Here is a 27,072-nt window from a genome sequence, read left to right as displayed (position 1 = left end):
ATAAAAGTTGGACCTCATCAGCCTTTTACTTTTTTGTTGTTCTACTACAAATCTTAAAATACAAACGTATTTATCACCATTTATATTCTGTTTAAGTTTTAGTTATTAATTCGCTCTTGTTGACATGATAATCTTGTTACACTTATTTCACATATTATATATAGGAAAACTATAAAACTGTTATAGTTTCAAATTAACAGCTTGTTCAAATCTTAAACTGTGTTTAGATAGGCATTTCTAATTTTGTGGATTATAATCTTTATTTCTTTTTAATTTATGTCTTGCATCATATTCATAACTCAACTAATCCAGAGGACCAGAGAAATAAAAAGAAAATTAAATGTTTTACATAAATGTTTCCATATATATTTGTTTACTAGTTATTTATAATATAATTGTTATTTATTTGGGCTGTCTTTAATGTGGTATTTTCCTGTGATGAAAAATGTTTAACTAACATAATACTGTGAATAAGCATGCACTCTAATAGTGTGGGATGGTGTGCCTTCTTAAATAGGGATGTATACTCTAGGCATTAACAGACTATGCTGCAAAGCATTGAACACTGGCATTAGCTCCTCCAGATTTTGTTTAGACCCCTTTCTCCATTATCTATCATTTCAAGTTATTAAACATGTTCAGAGGCCCTTCCTAATGTCATAATATTTTCAAATCTCTAATTGCTAGACAATCTTTACTTTCATTCTCAGCTATTCAATGAGGGTCCTCTGCATATATTTTTTGACAGGGCTTTTGTTCAAAACTTTTTTTTTACCAGGATAAAAAAATGATAGAAAGAGAAGCTATTGTGAATTAAACAATACAAACAGCAAAATTATGACCAATCAGTGTGCTATGGCATGTTGATAAATAAGAAATAAGTTCATTTTGATGATTTTCCAATACAATTTAAAAGATACTTTGCAGGTAGAATCTTTTTGATGTTGAAATAATTTTTATATTCTTTTAGGTACTGAATTATCAAATATTTGTGTTGATCATTTTACTACAATCATCTTTTATTTCTTCTGGTTTTCTTCCTTATTAAGTAAACAATCACTAAAGATTGAAGAACAATTCTGATTTTGCCATCTTCTTTTCCATTTGTAGAAATCTGATTATATCAAGAGTAGGTTCACAATGAGAGGACTTTAATAGGTATACCAATACTTGGTAAAGCCAATACTGCTTTACAAAATAAAGATAATTGATCTTTAACTTCATCACCTTGAAAAGCTGGTTGAGAGCATATTCTGTTTAAATCATAATTGATCTACCATTTAGATTCACTTATTTATACAAAATCTTTCCCTAATCCAAAAAATGAAGAAGAAAAGAAAGTTAAAACAACGTGGAAATAAATTTTTAAGCCCAAAATGGGAGTTGTTTCTGCTTGGGGTGCTAGGTCAGCAAAACAAACTTAGACAAATTTGTGTCCCTGTAAGCTCTCTGCTTGACCAGAGACAACCGGTCAGCTGATTCCCAAATGCCAAGCCTCTTGGCTCCATACTTATTTCATTGGTCTCTTGATCTTTCTAAATAAAGTCAGATATGCAAACCCTGCTGGTAAAGTCCTATGCCCACGTTGCTGTTCTAAAGCTCTAGAAAACTTGCTCTTGCCGAAACATCCCTGGGGAAGAATGCTCACTGCTTGATAGGCCCTATGTACTCCCCCAGCCCATGGATTGTTTTCCTTTAAATACAGGATATCAAACTTGTTACTAAATTGTTTCATTTTTGTTATTTGACAATAAATACAAAGTCGTTAAGTTTTAAGCCAATTTTCTGTAAATGTCTTAACATAAGGGTCAGTTGTAAAGATGATGTTCAATTTAATGTTTAAAAGTTAATAATTTTTCTCACTGTTACATTATTCATTACATATGAATGATCTCTATTGTACTAATAGTAGAAAAGGAACGCAATTAGAGACGGTATAAAACAATCAATGTGGCTCAATGTAATAATTTAGGTAGAGATCAAAAAGTCGATCTTAATTTACACGTAGTCTATTATAAGCTTAAGTAATAGAATAGATGACAAGATCAGGACCTGTACTTCCTCGAACTTTAACCATTTTTATAGCTGTTAGGTTTCTTTGACTTCCGCAATGTTTACTTTGTAATAAAACCCTTTATATAATTACAGGGTCTGAATAATTTATTTCTAATAACTCAAATTTATAAGTAAGGAGAGCATTGTAAATAGTTATTTTTAGTAATAAATAATTTGAAAATGAAATTTGAGGTTGCAAATTTCAGTGTTATAAATAGAATTTGTCTGAAAATCCTGCAAATAATATGTTTTCTGGTTTATGCTATTTTCCCCTTATTCTTTATTTCAGCGTTCATTAATATGATTCAAAGTCTTAAAAAAAAAGTCTTCATGAATAAAATGTATTATTTTATGAAACATTCATTTCCCAGAGGTTATCTTTTCTTGGGTGGAAAAAGAGAGTAGAAGATTCAAAAATAAACAATAAAACAAACTCAAATGCATATTCAGAGCTTTGAAGATTCAGGCTGAGGGAGAAGAAAACCTTATTTCTGTTCTAATGTTAATATTTAGATCAACCTTTGCCCTTATGAAGTTAGTATTTACCTACTTCAGCTCAGGACACTTAAATCCTAAACTTGCAAACTAAGCCCTATCTAGCCCTAGAGCTAATCTTGAGAACTGTAGCCAGGACTTTAGAAATGTAGGGTGTCCCTTGAAAGCCCCATTCTCCCACCCCTGCTGGCCTGATGCAGTTGGGAGGGCCAGCTCTCACCACAATGTTCTGTATGTCCTTCTGTTTTTCCCACCCTTTACCGAACTTCCCTCTGACACCTTCCTCGGCTTTTGCCAAACCCTGCTCCAACTCAGAACACTTTCTGTCTGTCAGCCATCTGACTTGCAGTTAGAGTGACCCCATTTAGCAAGAATGAAACAAGACAACAACAACAAACAGAGCTCCCAGTTAAATACGAATTTGTTGCTTAGCTCAACAACACAAGATTTAAGTCTTTTAGTATAGTATGCCCCACGCAAATTTATGGGACATACTTAACACTGAGAAAAATTATTTGTTGTTTAGCTGAAATTCACATTTAACTAGGTATTCTGTACTTTATCTATACGTGTAGTAGGTGTCTGGAAATATGTCAGCTATTTTGCATAAAGTTGTTTTCGAATTTCCATGCCAACCCGGGAGATAGGTATTAGCACTCCCATATTAAAGATGAGGAAACTAAGGGCAAAAGGGATTCAATTATTTGCTCTTTCCCTTTCCCAATGGCACACACAAATTCTAACAGAGAGGGAGCGAAGTACAGGGAAGAGAGAGGTACCTGTGTTCTCCCATCAGACCACAGGATTCAAATTGGATCTCGGGTTTGCATAAATACCTGCAGAATTCGGTGCAGCTTGAGCTCTGTAAGCTTTGGTGCCCTGTCACACCACCTGTTGGTGACCCCCACCCTTCCTTAGAGAGTTGCATAATGGAAGTGAAGTCCTGAGCGGACAGCTAGCCCATGTTAGAGGTAATATATTTCAACTGATGTTATTAATACAAGCAATGGTCTAGGCTTAAAATAATTAACCCGAAGGCTAGCCAGTACTTTCTTAAGTAGATTCTGACCACACAATAAGGTCAAATTATTATTACTTACAGGTCACGTGCAAAGCATTTTGCTTAAAGCCTCAGCTGTTTTAATTATAACCACATTCTTCTAATTTTAACAAATTAATTTTTCTAACAGGCATTGCACAGTATTTCCTTGAATGTGAAAGGACACCTGGGAGGCACTTCGGAGCATGCTACTTGATCTCAGGGTCACTATTGCATTACCTCAGGCACTAGCTGAATAGGGAAAGGATGGGAGTTCAAGTAGGGAAGGAATAGGGGCCCCAAACTAGGCTCTGAGTGTAATTTAGGTATACAGACACTGAGACAGAACAAAAACAAAGATAAGGAAGAAAAACTGGATGCTCTGTCCCAACTGCTAGGGTTAAAATATTTTCTAATTACATCGTAACCACAGAAAATAGAAAATGACCACAAAACAATGATCAGGCCTCCAAGAAGTTAACTATAAAGATTAACCAGACCTAGCAAAACCTATCTATAGATCACACATGTCACAGAAAACAGAAATAAAGGCTCTCACACAATTGTGTAAGTGTCATGTCGAGTTCCAGACCACTGACCTAACCACCGGCAAGTTCCTGATAAAATTCTAATACAAGGCGAGAGATAAAAACCGTTGGTGGCAACCCAGTCGACCCCTCTCCCTCCTGAGAGTTTTTCTGTATCCGTGCTTAATAAAACTCCATGCTCTGCTCACTGTCCTTTGTCCCGGGGATTCGTTCCTGGACTCCCTGAGACAAAAACCCTGCTCCCCTGCCTCTAGCTAATGTATCAGAGGTTATTTTCCCCCTAGTTGCTCGTCTTGCTGTTCTTAGGACCTCTCAGACTTTCACAAAGTTGCTTGCTTTCTGCCTTAGCTCTCAAAACACTACTGCTTCTGATTTGTCTCTCATTTTAGAAAATAAAAGAATAATTCTTTAGGGGCGCCTGGGTGGTGCAGTCGTTAAGCGTCTGCCTTCTGCTCAGGGCGTGATCCCAGCGTTCTGGGATCGAGTCCCACATCAGGCTCCTCCGCTATGAGCCTGCTTCTTCCTCTCCCACTCCCCCTGCCTGTGTTCCCTCTCTCGCAGGCTGTCTCTCTCTCTCTGTCAAATAAATAAATAAATAATCTTAAAAAAAAAAAAAAAGAATAATTCCTTTAGAATTTAGGGCACATTACAAGCCAAAAGATTCCAAACAATGAAATACCACCTTCCTGGTGGAATAAATATGAAAGAAATATTTCATGATAGCTTTTTTTTTTTGATGTGCAGAATATTTGGGTGGTAGTTTTGTTTATGTTCCCTTTGGGTCCCAACTCTTGATCCCTTTGCGCTCTGCAGCATCCAAGGTACCTGACTTCTATCCAAGCGGCTTGCATTATATGAAGATGCACTGTTTTCCAAAAAAGAAAATAAATAAATGAATAAAATAAGGTAGATGATTATGACGCTGACACAAAACCACATCGGTCACATTAATCACTCACTGTCCTAGTCCCGTCAGCACACAGACATGTTGCAATATCCCCCATAAAAAAGCAAAAACAACTGTGAAAAAATTGACATGACTGGAGCCATTTTAAAATAGAGCCTGAGTAGCAGCCATGGCGGAGAAACTGCCTTATGTGTCTTTGTGTGCTCTGGGCCAAAACCTTTGGAGTGGGCAAAAAAGCAAGTGTTTTAAGCAATTATTACAGAAATCAGTGGGACAACAGATATCCTGGTCACAAGACTGAGACTAGTGGACTTTCTGAAGAGAAAATCAGTAGTCCATTAACATACAACCCGGAGTAGTTTGTGACTTAACACCCATAGAAAAATTTTCTTTCCTTCGGCTCATGCAATTGCCCCTTTCCCTTTCCTCATAAAACTGCCCTGGTTTCACCTGCAAGTGACACACTATTTGAGTCTCTCCCTGAGTCTGTGCTCCCTGAAATTCAATTCTTTGATCCCAAATAAACGTTCCTTTGTCTCTCATCCTGGCTCTTCATTTTTAAGTTGACACAATCAAAAAGGTTCCTGCCCTCTCTTTTCTCCACGTTTGACTTGATTTCACTGCTCCACTTTAGAGCAAGCCTCTTTGAAAAATTGATTCAAATTGAAATTTCTATTTCCTCTTCTCCCCTTTCCATTAAGGTTTCAGTTCCCAACCATTCCATCAAAACATCCCATGTCTTTGCCACCAGAAACCTCTACATTTCCAAACACACAGACCTTTGTATACAGTTTCAGAGAGTTTTCATACTACTCCTTCTATATTTGATACTTATATTCCCCTTTCCTTGAAATGTTTTCTTCATTTGCTCTTAGGGAGGTAATTTGTTCTCCTGGTTGCCTTTCTAACTCATTGGCTACTCATTCTCTCTGCTCCTTGCTCTTCTTCCTCCTGACCTGTAGGCCAGGAGGGCTCAGGTGTCTGCTCTGTCCACAACCTCTATCAGTAATACAATCCTGTCTTGTGGCTTTAAATACCATCCTCATGCCCCTAGATACCAGATTTGCATCTCCAACCCCCACCTTTCCCTTGAGTTCTAGACTACAGTGTCAGAATTATTATTTTATTGCTCCAAGTGCCTGTAACATAGGCACCTTAAACTTAAAATGTTCAAAACACCACTTTTAGTTACAAAATTCCAACCACCTCCTCCCATAAGCATCCCTATCTCAGAAAATGGCACTTCTGGTGGCTCAGGTCAAGAACTTTGGGGCAACCTTGCCATCACGTACTCTCCCATATCTCCCATCCAATCTATTAGCAAACCCTGCCACATCTTCCTTCAAAGTACGGGCGTACCTTGTTTTATTGTGTTTCTCTTTGTTGCCCTTTACAGATACTGCATTTTTTTTTTTACAGTTGAAGTTTTGTGGCAACCCTGCCTCCAACAAGAGTATTGGTGTATTTTTTCCAACAGCATTTGCTCACTTTGTGTCTCTGGGTCACATTTTGGTAATTCTCACCATACGGCAATTTTTTCATTATTATTAGATTTATTATGGTGATCTGAGAACAGCGACCTTTGATGTTACTATTGTAGCCGTTTGGGGCCACCACAAACAGTACCCATTTCAGACAGAGAATCCACAATGTCTGTACTCTGACAGCTCTACCCCTGCCTTTCTGCCATCTCACCTTCTCTTCAAGCCTGAATAATATATGCCCAACCACACAGAAATTTTTAACTTGTGATTAACAAGTGCTCTATAAAAAATATAGATTCTCACATCAAGGAGTTTTATGAAATGTCTAATTTTCAATACTTCCAGAAACACAAAACCAGTAAAAGCATGATTGAAATTACGGCTTTTAAACGAAGCATGGAATTCTATCGCTTGTGACATCATTGGGTTATTATGTTGGTTTGTAGTGGTTTATCCGATAAAATTTCTTTTTGTAGCTAATATTTTAACTCTAGTCATAAAAACAAATATTTTTTTGGTGTATCAATCTCTAAGGATTGATACACCAAAATAATATTATTTGTGTAAGATAAAGACTCCACTGCTTCTATATAACAGAGGTCTGTGGGCAAGTTAATACTGACATTTTATTTACAATAAATCTAAGATGGTCCTACCAGGTTAATAGTATCTATCACGCTAATAGGAAGGCATCTAGGTAAAATATTAACACACAAAACATAAAAATAGGTGGAGTTATGCTTTTTATCACTTGGATCTTGAGTGTTATTGACGGGGAAGGAAAATTGGAGCACGTTTCTGTTATATCTGATTGTGAGACAGTCAGAAAAATTGTATTTTATACAGTAAAATATTTAAAATCACATTTTGGTTACTTCATTTTGTTACTTAGTGAAATATGACATATTATTTCATACCTGACAGGTCTTTTGAAGTATTGCAGTTATATGTTACTGAAATTATGACTTTCATTTTTAAAATAATAATTGATTAATTCTAATTTCAGACTGAACTTTAGATTCATAAGTGCACTGAATGTTATAATTTTTTCCAAAAACAGAAAACATTTGGAAAACCATACAGAACAAATCACATTGTTACTTCCAAGTAAATGGATCCTGTCCATGTGATTTTCCATGTCTTAATGAGTCCCCTTATGCAAAAAAAGCATTAGTTCTCCCCTACCTCACTGTGATAAAGTATTTCAAAACACTTAGTCAAATGTATTTTATTTTATAGCTATCTTCATAGATGCAGCCCTTCGGGGAGATCTGGTTTCTCCTTCTCATACCACTGGCATGGATGGTAAACTATCACCGCACTCCGAAACGCTTTCGCAAGTGATCTTATGTACACTTAAACTGTCCCAAAATGTAATTCCTCCTTTTCAAATAAGTTACACGAATGCATGCATATTTTTTACCCTACATTTATTCTATCTGTTAAACTTAAGGTACTTTACACTGCAGCTACTACTCATTGTTTCATTCCTTACAGAGTAATTTCTCACCTAATTCCTTGAGGGTGGGGCAGAATTGGAAGTGATAGAACACTGATGCTGTCATGATAGCAATAAAATAAATCCAAGGGGATTGGAACCCTGACCCTTTTGCAAAGTCATCAAAATGTTTTGGTTAGGTTAATTATGATAATGTACCACAAATAATTATAGAATCAGAAGGTAAGAATTTTTTTCTTCACTCTGGAAACCACATGAACTATTATCTGTCAGAAAATCTAATTATAAGCCTGATAATAATTGCACTAGATGGCCAGATGACAGTCTTTCACAAACTTAAACTTGTCTCTACATCTCATGATGTCTAATTTTAGTCTGTCCTCTGCCCTTACCCTTGTAACATTAACCAGGCAGGTATCAGCATGCTAACATGTTAAAATTATTAGTTTGCAACCAAATGCATTTCCTAAGACTGTTTAATGACTGCTTTCAATAATTCATGGTGAAGGCAGCCTGGTGAATGGATAATACAAGGAAATGAAAGTTAATAGTCTTGAGTCATAGTTAATCTTTGTTCTGTCACCTATTAGCTCCAATTCACTTTTCTTCTATGGACCACACACTTCTCATCTGAAATGTTGGATAGTGTCATCATTTCAGCATTTTTTCATTCTAACAATAGAATCCATACACTTCATACCTTCCCAGTGTAATGGTACTATTCACGTTAACACAATCTTTAACTGCTATCCTTTTGCTGTACTTAAGAGATCTCTTACTGAGAAATGTGTTGTAATGAAGTCCTAGAATATTTATTTTGTTAAGTTAAAACATATAATAAAAATAATTTCAAATGCAATTTGAAAATTAATTTCTTGGTGAAGGGATTTGTACAAACTTTATATAACGAATAGGGACACATATCAATTCCTATGCAGAGATTTAGGATGAAGAAACACTGCTTCTCTACTTACACTTTCTTTGATTTTCCTCAATTCTTCTATTATCTTTTGAAAACATAAAATGATAGCAAGAGGGGGAAAAATAAGAACACACAAAGAAAATGCACTCACTTGAAAAATAAGTGGGGTTGAAATAATTGTTCTTTCAATCACTTTATTTCCTGTGTTATACATAAGTAAACAAGATAGAACCATACCTTTTAAACACTAATATTATTAAATCCACTTCATATTATAACTATTAGAAAATACATTATTATCGCGTGTGTCCCTACTAGTATAGTGAAGTTATAGCAATGTCTATGGAGTACCCATCCCTTAATGCATGTGTGTATACAGATATATATATCTATAGATATATATAGATATATATAGATATATATATGTATATATATATATCTATATATATATCCTGAATATTCCATATCAGAAACAAAGTTCATTGCATTAGAAGTCTGGCAAATCTGTAATTTGTAATCATTATAATTACAATTTAGTACATGGAAGCATGCCTATTTTTAAACGGTCTTAATTATTTAAAAAAAGGCTTGTGCAGTAAGAAATTATGGCTTAGCATTTAATTTAATCACACCTACTTCCCAGTACAGAAATCAGGAACTGTTCTTATTTTTTTTAATAGATCAATGAATCATGGGACTGAGAGTTTAGTAGTATATTTTTGTTTCTGCTTAATAAATTGTTGCATCTGTGATAAGGTTTCTTCCAGTGTAAGGGAATAAATAAGAACTAAATAAAATATATGAGAACAGCAGCAGATAAGCTATAGTGAAGTTACAAATATTTTGTTAAGCAATCTTTTTTGGTTTCATGATATCAAAATAGGGCAAAAGAAAAGTGTGCCATAACATTTATGTCTGGCAAAAAAACGTGTTGGAAACATTAACCACTTTAGAGGGATTCTGAATAAATGGATTATCACCAAAAAGACAGAAGCCAGTTAACTGCCTCAGTTTTTGGTTTATCTTTATTTGTTTGAAAACTTCATGGATTAATTCCCGTAGAGCTTGGAAGTGAAACAATTGTACAATTGGGGGAAGGCAAGTTTGATCTTAGATAAGAATCGAGTGAAGTAGTTTGTGCCTGGTAGTGGGAAAATTATTATTTTTTTAAATGGGAAGGAGGAATGCAATTCTCTGTAAATGATAAGGTAATATATACATATGTCAGTAAGGGAGGTATATTTATATCCCCATTTTACAGATAAGGAAAAACTGTGGAGCGTTTGAAGTAAGTTGCCTAAGATGATACAAACATAAGATCTGTAGAAAGATGAACACCGGACACATGAGGGTTGTCACCTACGGTTAGGACAACCCTGTAACCGCACTGTGAATGGCTCCCCTTGAAGTTGTACGCAGAAGGAGCTCTAAACACAGACCTGGGGGGATACAGTAAACAAAAGATGATCTGACACAGTAGGAAGCAACAGGAGGGGTCCTGGTATAATGATCCTCCACTATCTTACATTATGCTACTAATTATATTTTGGCTATTTACTTTCTTTAGCTGCTCTGGTTTCTCTGATAAATCAAGTTTGATTTTACCAATTTCCTGTATAATTGGGAAAGTGCTGAATAAATGTCATTAAGTTCTGCTTAATTTAATTTATTGGCCATCGAGTTATTGCTGGATGAATGACTGACTGATGGATATATATGTGTATTGATATTTCAACATAGTATAGAGTACTGGGTGTAATGCACATATGGACCTGTGTGCTATTTGGGTAAAGTTTTAAATTCATTTTCAAAGATGGGACTGAGGGACAAGCAGGAGCAAGCAAAGTACATATGGGCGGTAATTACAATTAACAAGGGCTTAAGTGATATTGTGGCTTCTGTTTTATAAGGAATTTAAAACACTACAAGTAGAGATACCAAATTTGAATACAATTTAGTGCTACCACAGAATAATGTTTTCTTATTTTTGCCAAGAAGTCAAACTAAACAGGCTTTTATATGTCTTGAAAATTGATAAGATATTCTAAAGTAACTGCAAAAAAGGAGTTTCATGTAACCGAATGAGAAATATAAAGGTTAAGATTCCCTTAAAATACAAGTGGGGGGAGTTGGGACTTTTATGTTCATCTGTGATGGAATGATTTAAACGGAATTAGCCTTGTCACCATAAACAGTTATAATACTGGACAAAAAAACAAAACAAAAACAAGAAACAAGGTGATGAGTTTCAGGAACTGGAAAACAAGCAGCACAAGTCTGTGGTATTTGAGAGCAGGGCACTCCAAGGTGAGCCCGTGTGGACTGGGGTCACTCACGTGAGGAGAATTTCTTGTCCAAGATGCAGGGAGTTTGAGCCTAAGCAGTTGAGTAGCTTCACTGAGGTCAAGGGACAGAAATAAGAGTTCTTGGATACAGAAGCTGGAATCTGTGGGGCGGGACTCCAGAAAGGAAGGAGGGAGGCTCAGATTCTCTGCAGGGATTCCCTGCAGATTTTTGGCTGAGGCCTGGGCTGAATATATACAGGGTGAGAGTGTAAGAGGCTGACCAGGGAGAAGATGCTGCAGGGCTGAGAGCAGAAGAGAGATGCGGAAAGTTGGAGAGTGAATAACTATCATAATGTTGTCAACATTTCGTTTACATCTCATTAATGCCTCTTTACTAATCAGTGTCCAGCTGGAGGCAAAGCCAAGCCTTCGAAGTAAGGAATACAATGAGACCTAGTCGACCCACCCTAGCAGATCCTGAGACCAAGTACTTGGCAATACCCTCAGTGAAGACAGACTTTTGAGTTTAAGTCCTGCCAAGTGGGAGGATCTATAAAATATCTTGGACCTTCCCTGAATCCACTCTAACAAAATATAACCATGACTATTACGCATTTGAGACAAACCTAAGTCTATACGCATCCTTTAATTTAATGGCCTGGTAAAATAGAAAAACATTCTTCAGCACAAGCATACTTCTTCTGAGAGGGATAAAATAATATAGAGGTTTTGGTGCTTATAATCCACAAAGTCCAGTATAAATTTGAAAATTATTAAGCATGCAAAGAAATAGAAAAATAGAAACTGAGCCTGTGAGCTAGATATTGGATGAGCAAACAAAACCTTAAAACTATTTTAAATATGTTCAAGAACTTAAAAAATAGTATCTTTTAAAATAAGAGACAGGGAGCGACTCCTGACAAAGAAATGAAATTATTACAAAAATAATTTTTTTCTGAAAACTAAAATGAAATAAAAAACTCATGGTATGGGTTCAGCTACAAATTGGAGGTTAGAAGGGTCACTGAGCTTTCAGAGAAATCAATAAAAGTATTTAATTTGAAAAATAGAAACAAAACTGAAGAAAAGGGAACAGAAATTTAGTGACCTGTGAAATACTAAACAGCCTAGTATATGTATAATTGGAGTTTTAGAAGGAGATGAGAATGAGAAGGAGGCAGAAAGATTATTTGATGAAATGCTGACCCACAAATCTCAAATGTGACATTAAAAATCAACAAGAAGAATCTTAGTGAACCCCAGACGCCCCCCCCCAAAAAAATTATACTTGAAAACGTCATGAACAAACTATTGAAAAACCAGGAAAAAGATAAAATTTTAAAGTCAACCCAGAGGGGTGGCAAAAAATGATATTGCATACAGGCAGAAAATCATATGAATAAAAGCTCACTTCACATCAGAACTAGAAGACAAGAAGATAATGGAAAAGAAAAAAAAATCAACTCAGTATTCTGTATTCTTAAAAAATATCCTTCAATGGAGATAAAATAAAAGAATTTTCAGATAAAAGAAAGTTGATGAATTTGTAACTAGCCAACCTACACAACGAAAAATCCTAAAGAATGTTCCTCAGCATGAAGGGAATGATACCAGATGAAAACTAGCATCCACAGGTAAAAATAAAGGACATTAGAAATGGCAATTCTGTGGCTAAATATAAAGGACATTTTTCCTTTTCTTTTATAAATTTACATAAATATAACTGGTGGTTTAAAGCAAATCGTATTTTAAGAGACATTTTATATTACACATTGCCTAAACATATGACAGCAATATGAAAAACATCAAGAATACATGAAAAGATATTGTTAGTTTCTTGCATTTGTGAAGTAGTAAGGGTGAGGTAGAAAATGGGAAATGTGAATTGTGAGGTGGGAAATGTCAGTTGCAGAATGAAAAATGTTTCAGTATTAATGCTAAGTTGACTTTCACAAGTTAAAGAAATAATTGCTAGCCCTAAAGCAAGCATGGGAAAAAATATTAAAGGTAAATTAAAATGTCTATATCAAAGTAAAATGGAATAATAAAAAAACTTAAAATTAATGCAAAAAAAGCTGCAAAGGAGCAACAGGAAGAATGAACTTTAAAAAAGCAAGATGATATGCTTAAAATCACATTGATAAATACATTAAATATCAAATGGATTAATAATGCCAACTCAACTGTAAGGAAGATTTCTTTAGATATATAAGGGGGATGAAAGGATAGAACAAACGTGTACACATAAGTACGGGAAACTTGACATGTCTCTCTTGATATTAGAGAAAGCCAACTTCAGAATGAAAAGAGGCATTTTATTAGGATAAAATGGTCAATTAATCAGGACTATATAATTCTGAACATGCATAGAAATTAATAGCATAGATTTAAAATACTAAAAGAAATTAGCACAGCTAAATGGAGAAATGAGGAACACTACAATTACAGTTGAAGATGTTAATACCCCTCTCTCAGTATTTGAAACAAGTAGACAAAAATATTAGGGAGAATATTAGAAGACCTGAGTGACCGTGAACTAACTGATTTACAGAGCACACCATACGAAGTAACGGAAGAGCACATAAACTAATCACCCATATAGAGCATATGCTGGGTCATAAAATAGTTGTTAATATATTTCAAAGGGGAAAATCTTACAGAATATTGTCTATTACTAGAATGGCACTAACCTAGAAATCAATAGTAAAATATTTAGAAATTATCCAAATACCTGGGAGTTTAATAACAGTCTACTAAATGACCGATTAGCAAAATAAAAAATCACCAAGAAAAATTCAAAATTATTTTGAATTTAATTTTTTTTAAAGTAGGCTCCACACCCAGCATGGAGCCCAACAGGGGGCTTGAACTAATGACCCTGACAGAGTCAAGACCTGAGCTGAGAACCAAGAGTGAGACACTCAACCAACTGAGCCACCCAGGCACCCCTTATTTTGAATTTGATTAAAACAAAAAGTACAGTTTATACTAGACATTATTTAAGAAGGAGAATTTGTTAAAACATTTTATGAACCATGAACTTGAAAACTCATTTTCCTGAATAATTATTACTGCTCCTGCTTACTTTTTTACTTTCTTAATGTGTCATTTTTGGGATATGAAGAAGTAGAAATCTACAGCTTCTCAATCTTGGGATAACTAACTTTTGGAATGAATAATTCTCTGTTGCAGGGGCTGTTCTGTGCTTTGCAGAAAGTGTAGGAACATCCCTGGTCTCTACCTTGTTAGTAGCACCCCTCCCCCCGGCTGTGACACTCAAACACGGATGCAGACATTACTGACTGTTGCCAGGGGTGGGACGGTGAGGGGTCAGGGGATTAATCTCCCTGCACTGAAAACCACAGAGCTAGAACGTCACCTTTGTGGTCGGATAGATGGGGGTGGATTACAAACTGCACATGCACCCACTTTGTTTCCACTGGAGTCTACTCAACCATTCTAAGCTTCTATATTTATTCCTAGGTATACTTTGAAGAAAGATAGTATATACCAAGAGACTAACATTATGTTTGCCAACGAGTCAACTCTCAACACGTATGGAGTATTATTATTTCTCTTCCACAATGCAAATACGGACTGTAAGGAAACTCCCCAACTAAAATGACATTTTGTGATAGCCAAACTACTTTAAAAAGGTTATTTAACCTTCATGGTTTATAATCTCATTTATATGAATTTATCCTTATAACTGAAATGTGTCAACCCTCATATATTTCCCATGAAAATATGCTAATCATGGAAGTAGATTAGGATTAAACAATCTATTCCATTAAGCATCAAAGATTCTCTTCTTTGAACTGTTGCCGTGTGTCAAGATATTTGCCACATCCGATTCTCAGTATTCTCCACTGTGACATGAGAAAGTATAAATTCCTTGGTGATTTCAACAGGCAAATAAAGTCCTTTAAAAATTACAGGCATCAATAATTTTAAGAAATAGTTCTTAAATTCTTTACAATCTCTAGGATTATAAGAAAGAATTTAAAACATTTTAAAGTGATTTAATATGGATATAGCCTTTAGGGTGAGAATAAAATGAGATAGAAATCACTCTAACACTGCTCTGGAAATGATGATTCTTCTTCAGCAGAAATTGAAGCTGATGTGGAGAAGTCATAAGCTATTGCACAAGTACAATTAACAGCCCACATACCTTGAATATATGCACGGTTTTTACTCATTCTAGTCTTTACTCACTTTTGTCCAATCACTTGATAACTAAATATTTGATAAATATGTCATATACCCATGCCAGTACTTTAATGAGTTTCCAGTAAAACTAGTTTCTCTTTTCAGAAGCTAGTTCAGTCTAGTTTGGGCGGCTCGGCATACAATGAAAAATCTCACAGAGACAAGTTACAGTCAATAACTTCTGTTGAGAGTGGGAAAGAGGTCCGAAGCAATTACAACTCTGAGAATTAAAGATATGCTTGGTGAAACACGTGGGTGCTCAGGACCTTAAAAAAAGAGTAGGACTCGTGTCATTAAAAAGAAGAGGGGTAGATGTTCTAAACAGGGTGCAGAGCAAGAACAAGGCTGGAAGGTTTATTAAGCTTAAAATCTTTGGCATTCGTGAGATAACTGGCCTGCCAAGAAGCCAAGTATTGTTGGGGAGTATGGGTTGCAGTAAGATTATAGAGGTCTCTTAATGACAGAGAGAAGAATTTTTGCTTTAGACACAGTGGATAAGCATTAAAAATTTTTGAGAAGAATTATATCATACAAGTACTTTGTAGATGATATATATAGTGACATGAAGTAATACTGAATTGCAAATGGAGGTTGCAAGAGAAAACTAGAATGCAATAATATCACTATCAACATTCTTTCCAATTATAAAAGATAATATGACAGATTGGATTAATGTATCTATCAGTCTGTGAGTTTCTGCAAGTACTCACAGTATTTTTTAAAAAGATGCCCAAATTTCTATTTCTTTTGTTTCTCTTACTGATGCAAATTATCCCAATGTATAAAATTCTTTGGGTTACAAAAAAAAAAAAAAAACCCTTATTTTCTATACACATACATTTGTATATTTAAGAGATAGAAATTAGAAAATATATTTGAACAGATTATTTTCTCCTGACTCTTGGGGACATAACAGCACAATATTTATGACATATATGGAAAAATATGTTCTTCTATTATACCTCTGAGTAGCTAATGCCAGCTATATGGCTGCTCAAGCCAAAAGCAGCTTAGCTAAACCTGGGGACCCTTGTAGCTGCACCTGTCCAATACAGGTCACCTGAAAGCTCTGAACGAACCTTGTAGGGAAAACATTGATAAAACGCCGAACTCCGCATTTGTATTTGAAGTAATCTGAGGGCCAACCCCTTCACCATCTTGCCCTTTGATTTTCCTGAATGGCAATCTGTTTCTCCACCTAGCGGTTACCACTACCTCTGCTTATAAGCACGAGGAGATTTATTCTTACATTTCCCTAAACGTATAAACACTGTAAACTTTCAGGTTAAAAAGTATGGTCACAATAACTTTAGCTTTCAAGGTAGACATCTATTTGCATATAAACTTTGGCTAATATTACTACAGTACTTTGCAGTATTTTAGAAATGAAATCAGAAAATATTTTTCATAAAAGTTCTTCGCTGATTTCTTTAAGCACCCTGATGCAAGAAATTGAAATTCATTCTACAATAAAGTCAAAACTAGCTTATGGTACAAAAAGAATAAATAATTAAAACATTTCTGTGTCTTTAATGAAGTCTATACCAGAGAGCAAGCAAAGCTAAGCAAAACCAAACAAAATCAAGCAAGAACATTTACAAAAATCAGCACTTACCCATATTTTGCAAAATTTGCCCAGTATTTCATTATGGATCTACTCAAAATTTCCTCAGCTTTTGTGTAATTAGCTCTTCTTTCCAGAGGTAAACCAAAGACAAATTCAATTTCATAACCATGCATCACTCCCATCCATTCTGGCCAAGGAAGTTGGGAGGATCGGTGTTCAAAATAGTAGAAAAAGGCATTATTTCCCAATTCGGAGAACTTTTTGGTGAACTCCAAGGCTGGGCATATGATGTTGTAATCCCCAAGAACATCGTCCAATGCGTCGCGGTATTTTTCAGCTCTCTGATCATCTAACAAGTCCACATAGTAAAAAAGGATCGATTCCCTTCCAAATTCACTCACTCCTGGAAAATACATTTTCAAACCTTCTTGAAAGTCTTTTCTAGTTATGATACTGTCGTTATCTTTGCTGAAACCAGGAGCACCATATACTAAAAATGCTGTCCCTTCATCTTTATTCACGCCCACCAAGATCTGGGCTTTTTTGAACTGTCCAAGTTGGAGTAGGGTGTCTGGCATGTCAGTGAGAAAATCGCCATCCACAAGTGGACCAAAGTTTACAGACAAAAGAGTATCAGAGGGGACAACCAAGACTTCATTCAGTAGAATTTCCTGGGGATCTTTGTTTCGAAGGCATTTGATTATCTCTGTCTCATTTTCCCTAGAGCAACCAATAAATTTAGCTAAGGTCAACGTTCTGTTCCTGGCTTCCTCAAGAGACATGACCGCCCAAGGGGCATTAGAGGATCCACTTTGCAGAATGGCTCTGGTAAACAAAGGCTGGCTTCTAGGAGAAAGTAAATGAAGGCTAACTGAACCTGCTCCCGCACTTTCCCCAAAGAGAGTTACACTTTTTGGATTTCCACCAAAGGCTGCTATATTTTTCTGGACCCACTGAAGTGCCAACTGTTGGTCAAATAAGCCCATGTTCCCTGGTACCTCGGGATTTCCTGGTAAAGCTAAGAATCCTAGGGCACCCACCCTGTAGTTCATGGAAACTACAATAACTGTTTCAACTCGAGCTAGAAATTTGCCGTCATAAACAGGCAAAGATGAGGTTCCGGTTTGAAAACCACCACCATAGATCCAGACCATTACAGTCGCATTTTTTGGTTTAGGTGTTGGAACCCACACATTCAGATACAAACAGTCTTCACTGAGATCCGTGTTTGGGTTCCACATCTCGGATCCAGGGAAACCTGGGAAACTTTGATCTGTGTTCTGGTAGCAAGAATTTGCATATTTTGTGGCATTCCAAATATCGGACCACTTGGTCAAGAACTGTGGCTTTTTGAATCGAAGTCTACCAAGAGGTGGCTGTGCATAGGGAATTCCAAGAAAGGCTGTTACTGTGCCTCCAAGAACCGGCAAGCTCACCCCTCTAACTTTTCCGTTCTTGGTGGTAATTACCATGTCTTCCTCCATGTGGGACTTCCCGATAAGCACCCAGAGCAGAAGAAACCGCAAGAGAAATCGGACGCTTATGATCGTACCCTTGCTCTGCATATTGATTTCTGAAAGAGAGGTAATCAGGAAGTTTTAAAAGCCTCATGCACCAAGTATTATATTTTCTTTATAATAATTAACTGAAATGCAGTAGTTCTTATTAATCCTACCAATTATGAAAACTAATAAATCTGCTACCACTATAAAAGTTTTGTTAAAAACAAAACACACACACACACACACACACACACAGAAAATGCTTGGAGATACTTCAGTTTTCAATTTAGAACAGGAATAAGTGGAATGGAAAAGTAGATATTATTTCACTTTGGAAAATTCATTATCAAGTGTCTGTGAGGAAGATTAAGTATTTTAAAGAGAAAGTTTGTCCCAGGCATATGTGTGTGTGTGTGTGTGTGTGTGTGTGTGTACATACACACATACTTTTTTTTTTACCATACACAGACCCACCAAAAGTGGCATTACGTGGTAGTCAACTTATGAAGATACCATTTCTACCTTGGTTAGAGGAGAAAATATAAGCTCATGTATTCTCTGAAATGTGTACAATTCTATTCATGGTCAGCTGACTCTTGACAGAACTGTGAAGTAGATTGAGAACCTTTAAGGATCCTTAGACTTCTGTTACTGGCTTTTTCTGTTTCCATGGTCCCTTCTGTGGTTCTTTTTGCCTCATGGTTTCTTCCTCTACACAATCCAGAAGAGAATTTGGACAATCTATTCATAGAATATGAAGTAACAAAAATACAGCAGTTGTCTTGATCCTAAAAATTGTGAAGACTAACAAATCTGCTGCCACTGTAAAGAACTGTGGAAAAACTGGAAGAGAGAACTGTGGATGTATCCCAGACAATTTCCCTGGAAGTGAGTAATGAAGAAAGCCCTCTCTACCACAATTACAATGTCAATGGAGAGAATCAGCAGCTGATAATGTAACGCATGGGAGGAGATACTTTGAAGGAATTTTACACTCAGGGATTACTCAATGCACATCTGTTATTTGTTAATTGATTAAAGTATATGCAACTGGTGGGGTTACATGTGTTAACATGGTCAGATTACTTGCATTTTGATAATGGACAAAATAAGTGAGATTAAGAGGACTAATGCTGAGGAATTACTGGAAAGAGTAGATGAAAAAGGAATCATTGAGACCCACAAAATCATAACTATTTGACATTTTACTAAACAATATTTATTGATGACATGAAAGGATTGCTTGTGGAAATCAAAGTTTTATTAAAAATTCATAATGTGGGGCACTTGGTGGCTCAGTGGGTTGAGCGTCCGACTCTTGGTTTCAGCTCAGGTCATGATCTCATGGGTCATGAAATCTAACCATGTCGGGCTCCAAGCTCAGCAGGGAGTCTGCTTCCTCCCTCTCCCTTCCTCTGCCCCTCCCCCCACTCACACTTGTGTATGCTCTCTCTCAAATAAATAAATAAATAAACTCGTAATGCACACCTGAATTTTTTCTAAATTAGCAAAACCTAAAAATCAAATTCTGGAACTTCACATGACAAAGAGGGACACAAAAATGTAATGCCCATATCATTTAAACGAACTAACATCTTTATATAACTGAAAGAAAACCTGATTAAACAGTCAAATACAAACACTGATTCTCATCCACACGATAATAACAAAGGTCCATAAATGTACAAAAATTTTTCTGTATTATTTTTGATACTGTAATTGTAAATACAATATGTGTCTAAGAAGCTGATGCTGTGAGCATCGAGATTTTTTTTTAATTTAGATTGTCTTATAAGGTAGAGAGAATAAAGTATTATCCTGAAAACTGTTCCAGAGTTAGGGTTCTCACATTTTAAATCAACCTCATTCGCCACTGCCAATAGTACAGCTAGTGATGAACAAGTATCTTTTGATCCCCCCAAAAGATCTGGATAACATGATTGATTGTACAGTATTTTGTTCAGTGTACTTAGGGATATCTCTGTCTCTGTCTATATATCTATATAACTAGATCAAATTCTATTAATGTCCATATACATGCATGTATATACACATATATGTCTATATATAATGGTTATAAAAATAATAAGGTTTAAAAAATCAAACTGTGAGATTATTTTATGTTATCAGTTTTGATACAATGGAATCTGTGTTAAGACTATTAAATATACTATTGAATTACATAATATTTTAACACTGTTTGTATACTATTATGATATTTATGATTTCTGTACTATTATGACATCATATAGTATTTATGATATACTATCTATGATAATTAGAATGATATCATAGTATTGTGATAATGTAAGAATAATGTAAAGGCTCTTGCAGACTTAACACTTACTAATGAAATTTTCTATTTCTGACAGTTTAGGAGTTTTAGAGGCATAGCTACCACAGTCTTATTTTTTTTTCTCCTTCTGATAATTTCTAAGCCCTTTCTTTTAAATAGATGGAGGTGACATCTGGAGAACAAAGTGCTGCAATGGATTTTTTTTTTCTTTTTAAAAACCTGCTTTGGAAAGAAAATAGGAATTCAGACATGAAGACAGTTTATTCTAAGCTGCATTTAAACAGATTAATTGCAGTATCTCTGGTTGTACTCATTCCTCCCTGTGGCCTTGTTCAAGCAATGTTCTCTGAATCTAAAGTAAAGATCATCTGGGTGTTTTTCGGTTTTTTGTTTTTTTTTTTTGTGGTTTTATATAGGTATTATTTTGCCTTTATAATTCAAACACCTAATGGTAATAATTTTTGGTTTCTGATAATTTTCAAACATGTTGTACAGTTTAATAATTTTATTGCGCAGCAAGTGTAATATTACCAAAACACTTTGCTTTTGATTGTAATTAATGAATGTAATAATTTTCTTTGAATATTTTAAAAAATATCTACTATAACACCTAAAAGATTATAGTATCATTCCTATGTCACTTAGCTTGATTTTCTTGTATGTGTTTATTTATATTTGTGCTGAATAGATGTTAATGTTGTATAGTATGACTTATGCAAATAATAGTCTTGCTTTCTCAACAATGATCTATGAGTCATCATCTCACAAGTAATGTAATTAGTAACATTCAAAAAAATCATTGTAAGTATGTGTTCACTGCAAGGATGCCAATATAATTCCAACTCACCACCATGCTACCTGTCGGAGCATTTATATACTACACTATGAAGTCTAGACTTTAATATAAAAGTATGCATATGCTCACATACACATGGTTAGCGTAGGGTAATATTTTTATAGTTAGCTGCAGTACTGACTTAAATAAGGATTATGTTGTCCTTTTCATAATCTGGTATTCTCTATTCTAACAGGTTGCTCTGTATTTTTAGTATATGTCATCACATGATTAAATAATCAAAAGAGGAATAAGGGAGACTAAGAAAATATATTAGTCTATATATCTAAATCTTTATTAATAATTAAAAATTAAATAAAACCTCATTCTTTTTCAATAAATTCTGATGCAAGTTGGCTAATGTCACATTAAATAAAAATTTAAATTCTGAGAATATATAACACATGAACGTGAGAATGGGGAAGAATGGGGAAAATTTTCATACCAACTACAACTGAGTATCTGAATAGATCACTTAACTTACTGCCATAGTTTTTGAAAGAAAGGCAAGCGTCCTCATTTGGAATTGCAAGAGGAAATGAATGCTGGGCATGGAAAGAAGGAAAAACTAGAAAGATAATGAAGACTATAGTATTCCAAGGTTGTCAAGTGCTCCGGGATATCAAAATCTACTGGCAATTTTTGGAAAATATTCCAAACTTTTAACAATATAACTTTTGAAAATAAAAAAAGCGAAAAAAAATTACTTTTTTTTCATTTTTGATTTAATTTTTATTTTAATTTTAATTTTGATGTGTAATTCCTCAATTTTGAGGAATATATGTTATACCGTAAGACATGGCTGTAATAAAATGATTGATAGAGCTATTTATTTGCCATAGTTTATTATCAACCACATTTTCAAAATAATTGGCTGCCAAGGACTTCTTAAAAGATGGTCAAGCAAATATTGATAATAGTTTTCTCTGAGTGTAATTTTCCTGTTTTTTTTTTAAAGTTATAATATGTATTTCTATATAAAAATAAACCTTCTTAAAATAGGGGGTCAAGAGCCATCTAGATAATACGATCTAGAACAAATGCCTCTAAAATGTATTTGGTCAAATTAAACAACTAAGCCTTTATACCAAACCTAAAAAGCTTGTTTTGTTGCAGGCTATCTGAAGTGGGGAACTGAGGAAGTCTGTTTATAAATAGACTATACCACTGTCTTTCAGGGATCCTTCAGATACCCATTAGGCACTAAAAGAATGTGTAGATAGAAGACACTATATTAGGTATGAGAAGCATAAGAGCTGTATCTGTCCTCAATCAGGAACATCATTCACAAACTTTTAATCGTGCGAATAATTCAAACAGTTAATATTAGACCAGTAATATCGGGTCTTCTTTGAAAGTTGAATCTGGTGTTAAGTTGACATCTTTTCAATTATAATTCTCTAATGTCCTGCAGTTTTTATAAGAATGAGCAGATTTTGGCATCAATATGAAGACAACATACAACTTAAATATGTTATTATTAATTGCTATCAAAAAATGATGCAAAGCAGAAACTAAATATATAAACAAGGTGTGACTTGCTAAGATATTATTAGCTCATATTTTAAAAACTGAAATGTGGAATAGATCTCAAACATTTTCTTACAGTTAAAGAAGCAGGACATTAAAAACAAACAACAATAAAACAACAAGAAATATAGGAAAATAAAACAACTTAGCAAATCCCATTAACAATTTTATTTGTCATTTACGATGTCATTTCAAAGTCACAGAAAATTCTGAAGATTTTCATTTAAAGTATAAAGCCACTCTTTAAAAACTCCTGTTCATCCTTAAACAAGTAACTATTCACATAAGTGAAATATAACTATAGTTATCAAAAGTATGAGGTAGTTTATATTATGGAAGGCATTATACAGACTAGTGATAGTAACTCCTAGTTGAGTTTATGATTATGTAATATGTTCATAAAAATTTAGAAGTCCTACTTTTGAAATAAAAAATTAAATTATAAATAGAAATCATAAACAATGAAATAATTTCATCCACATTTCAGTTTACTTTTAATCATTCACACATTTTATACTCAATGTTTAATTCTCTGATCAAACGAGAACTGATATCAAAATAAAGGTAGATTTACAAGACTATAGGATGAGCAGAAAATCTGTATCTGCTAATTGTTTCTATAATAATAGAAATAATAGCAAATTTACAATATTTTGCTGTAATTTAAATGCACATATTTTTTTAAAAAGAGGACAACTAGAACAGAGGGGGGAAAGTTTGCAAATCAAATCAGAAAACATAATTTTCTTTTATATGTAAAAAACTTAGACTTTATTCTTTGCAAATTGATGTTGTTTCAGATGACAAAATGTTGATTAAGAAAAGTACCCTGTCAAGCCAGACAATAAGAGAACTATTCATTTCATGCCACTTAAAAAAAAAAGAAAGAAAGAAAGAGAAGAAAAGAAAAAAAGAAAAAAGAAAAAAATAGAGTAAGACTGGTCAAAGACCACTTTTGTTACTCTTTTCAGGAGAGATAGAGATTCACTGAATCCTGCATTTAAGGGTAAAATACAGCATAAAAATGTTTTCCCTTAGGGAGTGCACTCTGAACATACATCACAGTGATTCCACAAGTGCTACGGTCCTTTACACAAAGTTGAATAAATTCATCATGTCCTCAGCAGTTAAAGGGACTCAGTTTGCGTTCCTTGAATAATAGGCAGATTTGATGCATGTGTCTGCTCCCTTGCTTCCTCCGTCCCATTTGCAGTAACCGTTCTCCACAGAGCACCAAAGGGGCACAGCAAACAAGTGAAGGGATAACAATCCTCCTACAGAATGAGCTTCGCTGTAAGTTGTATCTCTACACGAACATGTAAATTCAGAGCAGCTTACCTGACTCACTGCAACAAAGATGATAAAGTTTGCAAGGAGTGGAAATCATGTAATACTTCGGGGAAATGCAGTATGCAGCTGCTGCTCCAGCCTGTAAATTGGACTGCACTGACATTACAATCAACTGTTACTGACAAAGCTCGCGAGAGTTGGCAGCAGCAACTTGGTCTAGAGGCAGCCAATCTTTACTTTCTGACATCTGTTCAAAGGCTAATGGTATGAATGCAATAGTGATTCATTTACAAACGTATGACCGGATTCATGCTTGGCGATTGCAGGCGCTCATTTCAGGGTGAAGGAAAAAAAGATATAGGAGCTTCTTTAACAAACAGAAGCTGAAACTGAACAGAAAAATGCATGTGTTTTCCTTTTTTAAATACTACCAGAACTTGTAAGGTCTTTTCCCTTTTTTATAGAATATACATGGAGAGGGCTCATTTTAAGATTTAAAGACGGACACATGGTACTAAAGAAATTTGGTATTGAAATTCTTTGTACTTCAACCTGTGCTTTTCATGTAGTTATAAAAGAGGGCAAAAGAGAAAATTGGAAACAAAATAATTACTCTGTAGTCAAAGCCTTGAAAATCAAAAGATCAGTTACTCTGTGGATAAAGCCATGCAAATCAAAAGATCAGTTACATTAACGGAATGGATGTCTCTGTCCCGTGTGGCCTTCCAAGCCCTCTACCTGGATACTTATTTAAGTTCTATAAATCTCAGCATTGGTAATTTCCTATCAGAGGCCCTGAGGGCAGTCAAGTGTGATGAGAAGCCACAATTTTCTGGTCAAGACAAAAATACAATGAACAATCTTCACCAAACTCTTAAAAAGATACATTTGTCAGCTGGAAGAATGTGAATTTGCAGGGATGTATTTACAACTTTCAGGCTTATCTTCCTTGAAATATATATTTGGAAAAATGAAAAAAAAATTTTTAATGCTTGAGTTCTCAACACAGTTATATCCTTTATCTCTTGCAAATGATAGCTTTCACTTTTTAGTTTCTCACTTTTGGGCTCAGTAGGGACTAATCAGTAGGCATGTAATCATAAGTAAACCCATTTCTGTTTTTAACATTGTGCTAAAATTTCAAACATGCAAACATAAGAACTGTCATTTGTTAGTGATACTACCTTGTGCCAGTCATTAAAATTGACAGTGACATAAATTATTTTACTTTATTCCAAAAATATATTAGTTAAATATCATTAACTGTATTTTTCCGATGAAGAAGCTAAGGCTTAAAAGATAAGAAACTTGTTATATATCTTACCACTAGTAGTTGTTGGAATCAAAATTTTAGCTTACATCTGTCTGAATGTCATTTCATGTTGTTTCCAACGTAATAGCCACTTTGGTCTTAAAAAATATCTTTTCTGCAAAAATTGCTTCTCAGGAGGTATTTATGAGATTAAAAAAACCTCCCAATCACAATGATTTGTAATGCATTTAGAATATAGTTTATATAATAACAGCCTAGTCACACAAAAGTTACAAAATACATGGTCTATCTAAAAGGAGGAAGGGCTTTTTAAAAGGTGTATAATGAGAATTAAGCAACGCTTTATAAAGTGATGACATTTCTGTTAAAATGTGTCATTCTGGGGCACCCGGGTGGCGCACTTGGTTGAGCCTCCGACTCTTGGTTTTCAGCTCAGGTCTTGGTCTCAGGGTCCTGAGATGGAGCCCCTCCTCGGGTCCTGCACTCGTAGTCTGATTGAGATTCTCTCTCCCTCTTTCTCTGCCCCTCCTGCTTGTTCTCTCTCGCTCTCTCTCAAATAAGCAAAACTTTTTTAAAAAATGGTGAAAGAGAATCCATTGGTTTAGTAAGTGTGATTTTGTATGCAAGTGTCAACATTCTCTCAACACAGCTCTGCCGCGCTGTCTTCTGGGCTGGAATGGCTTATTCTCAAATCCGGCAATTGTCATGGGATGTTTTTGATGTCAGTGAATTTTGGCAGAGAATTTCGCACGCTTCTAATATCAACTCGCCACCATGTAAAATATATCACATATATACCCATATTTCCTTTTCATGGTCAAATAGGAAGCTAAACAATAAAATAATCCGTTACAAGTAGATTTTTATTTTTAACGCGTTTGAGTTGGCTGACTAGCAATACCAACTGACTACACAACCTGGCAGATTTCCCTCAGCTCCACACCTTTGCTCGGGTGGACTGCCGTTAGGGGCTACCACCCCTTTAGTTTGTTTTCTCTGATTTCTCAGCGATGCCACATTTTCTGCTGCAGTATTTCAGTGCATTTTTCCTCCTGTTTTATTTGAGGGTCTTTTACTTTGTGGCTCAATATACAACAGCTGTTTTATTTCTGTGACATCACCATTTTTTTTCTTTCAACATATATCCGGCAGACCGTGCAGGTCGAAGGCCGTGAGAGTCTTGTTTCAGGGCTAGGGAAGTGTTTTTCTGCTAACTGACACCCTGGATGATGAAGATCGTGTTGCTCACTGTCGGGTGTGCCTCATAAGCGACATTGTGAAAATACCATAAGTCTCGACACAGCATTAACACTACTCAGATTTTGCCGCCATATGTCGAAGCTCAGGCAAGACAATCATTACGGTCTTGACTC

General features: G+C 35.1%; 1 protein-coding gene across 1 annotated transcript in view; it reads right to left on the bottom strand.

The window, feature by feature from the left end:
• The window catches only part of BCHE (butyrylcholinesterase), a 57,219-nt gene extending 32,610 nt beyond the window's left edge, over nt 1-24,609 (bottom strand). The window contains exons 1-2 of the mRNA XM_026497430.4: nt 24,475-24,609; nt 17,022-18,546 (exon numbers count right to left, since the gene is read on the bottom strand). Coding sequence (XP_026353215.3) covers nt 17,022-18,546; nt 24,475-24,589 — 1,640 coding nt within the window. The 5' untranslated portion in view covers nt 24,590-24,609. The remainder of the gene's footprint in view (nt 1-17,021; nt 18,547-24,474) is intronic.
• Nucleotides 24,610-27,072: the final 2,463 nt, after the last annotated feature.

Source organism: Ursus arctos, unplaced genomic scaffold (genome assembly GCF_023065955.2).
Source record: "Ursus arctos isolate Adak ecotype North America unplaced genomic scaffold, UrsArc2.0 scaffold_20, whole genome shotgun sequence".
In the NCBI taxonomy this organism is placed as follows: Eukaryota; Metazoa; Chordata; class Mammalia; order Carnivora; family Ursidae; genus Ursus; species Ursus arctos.
This window is presented reverse-complemented; position numbering and strand designations above follow the sequence as displayed.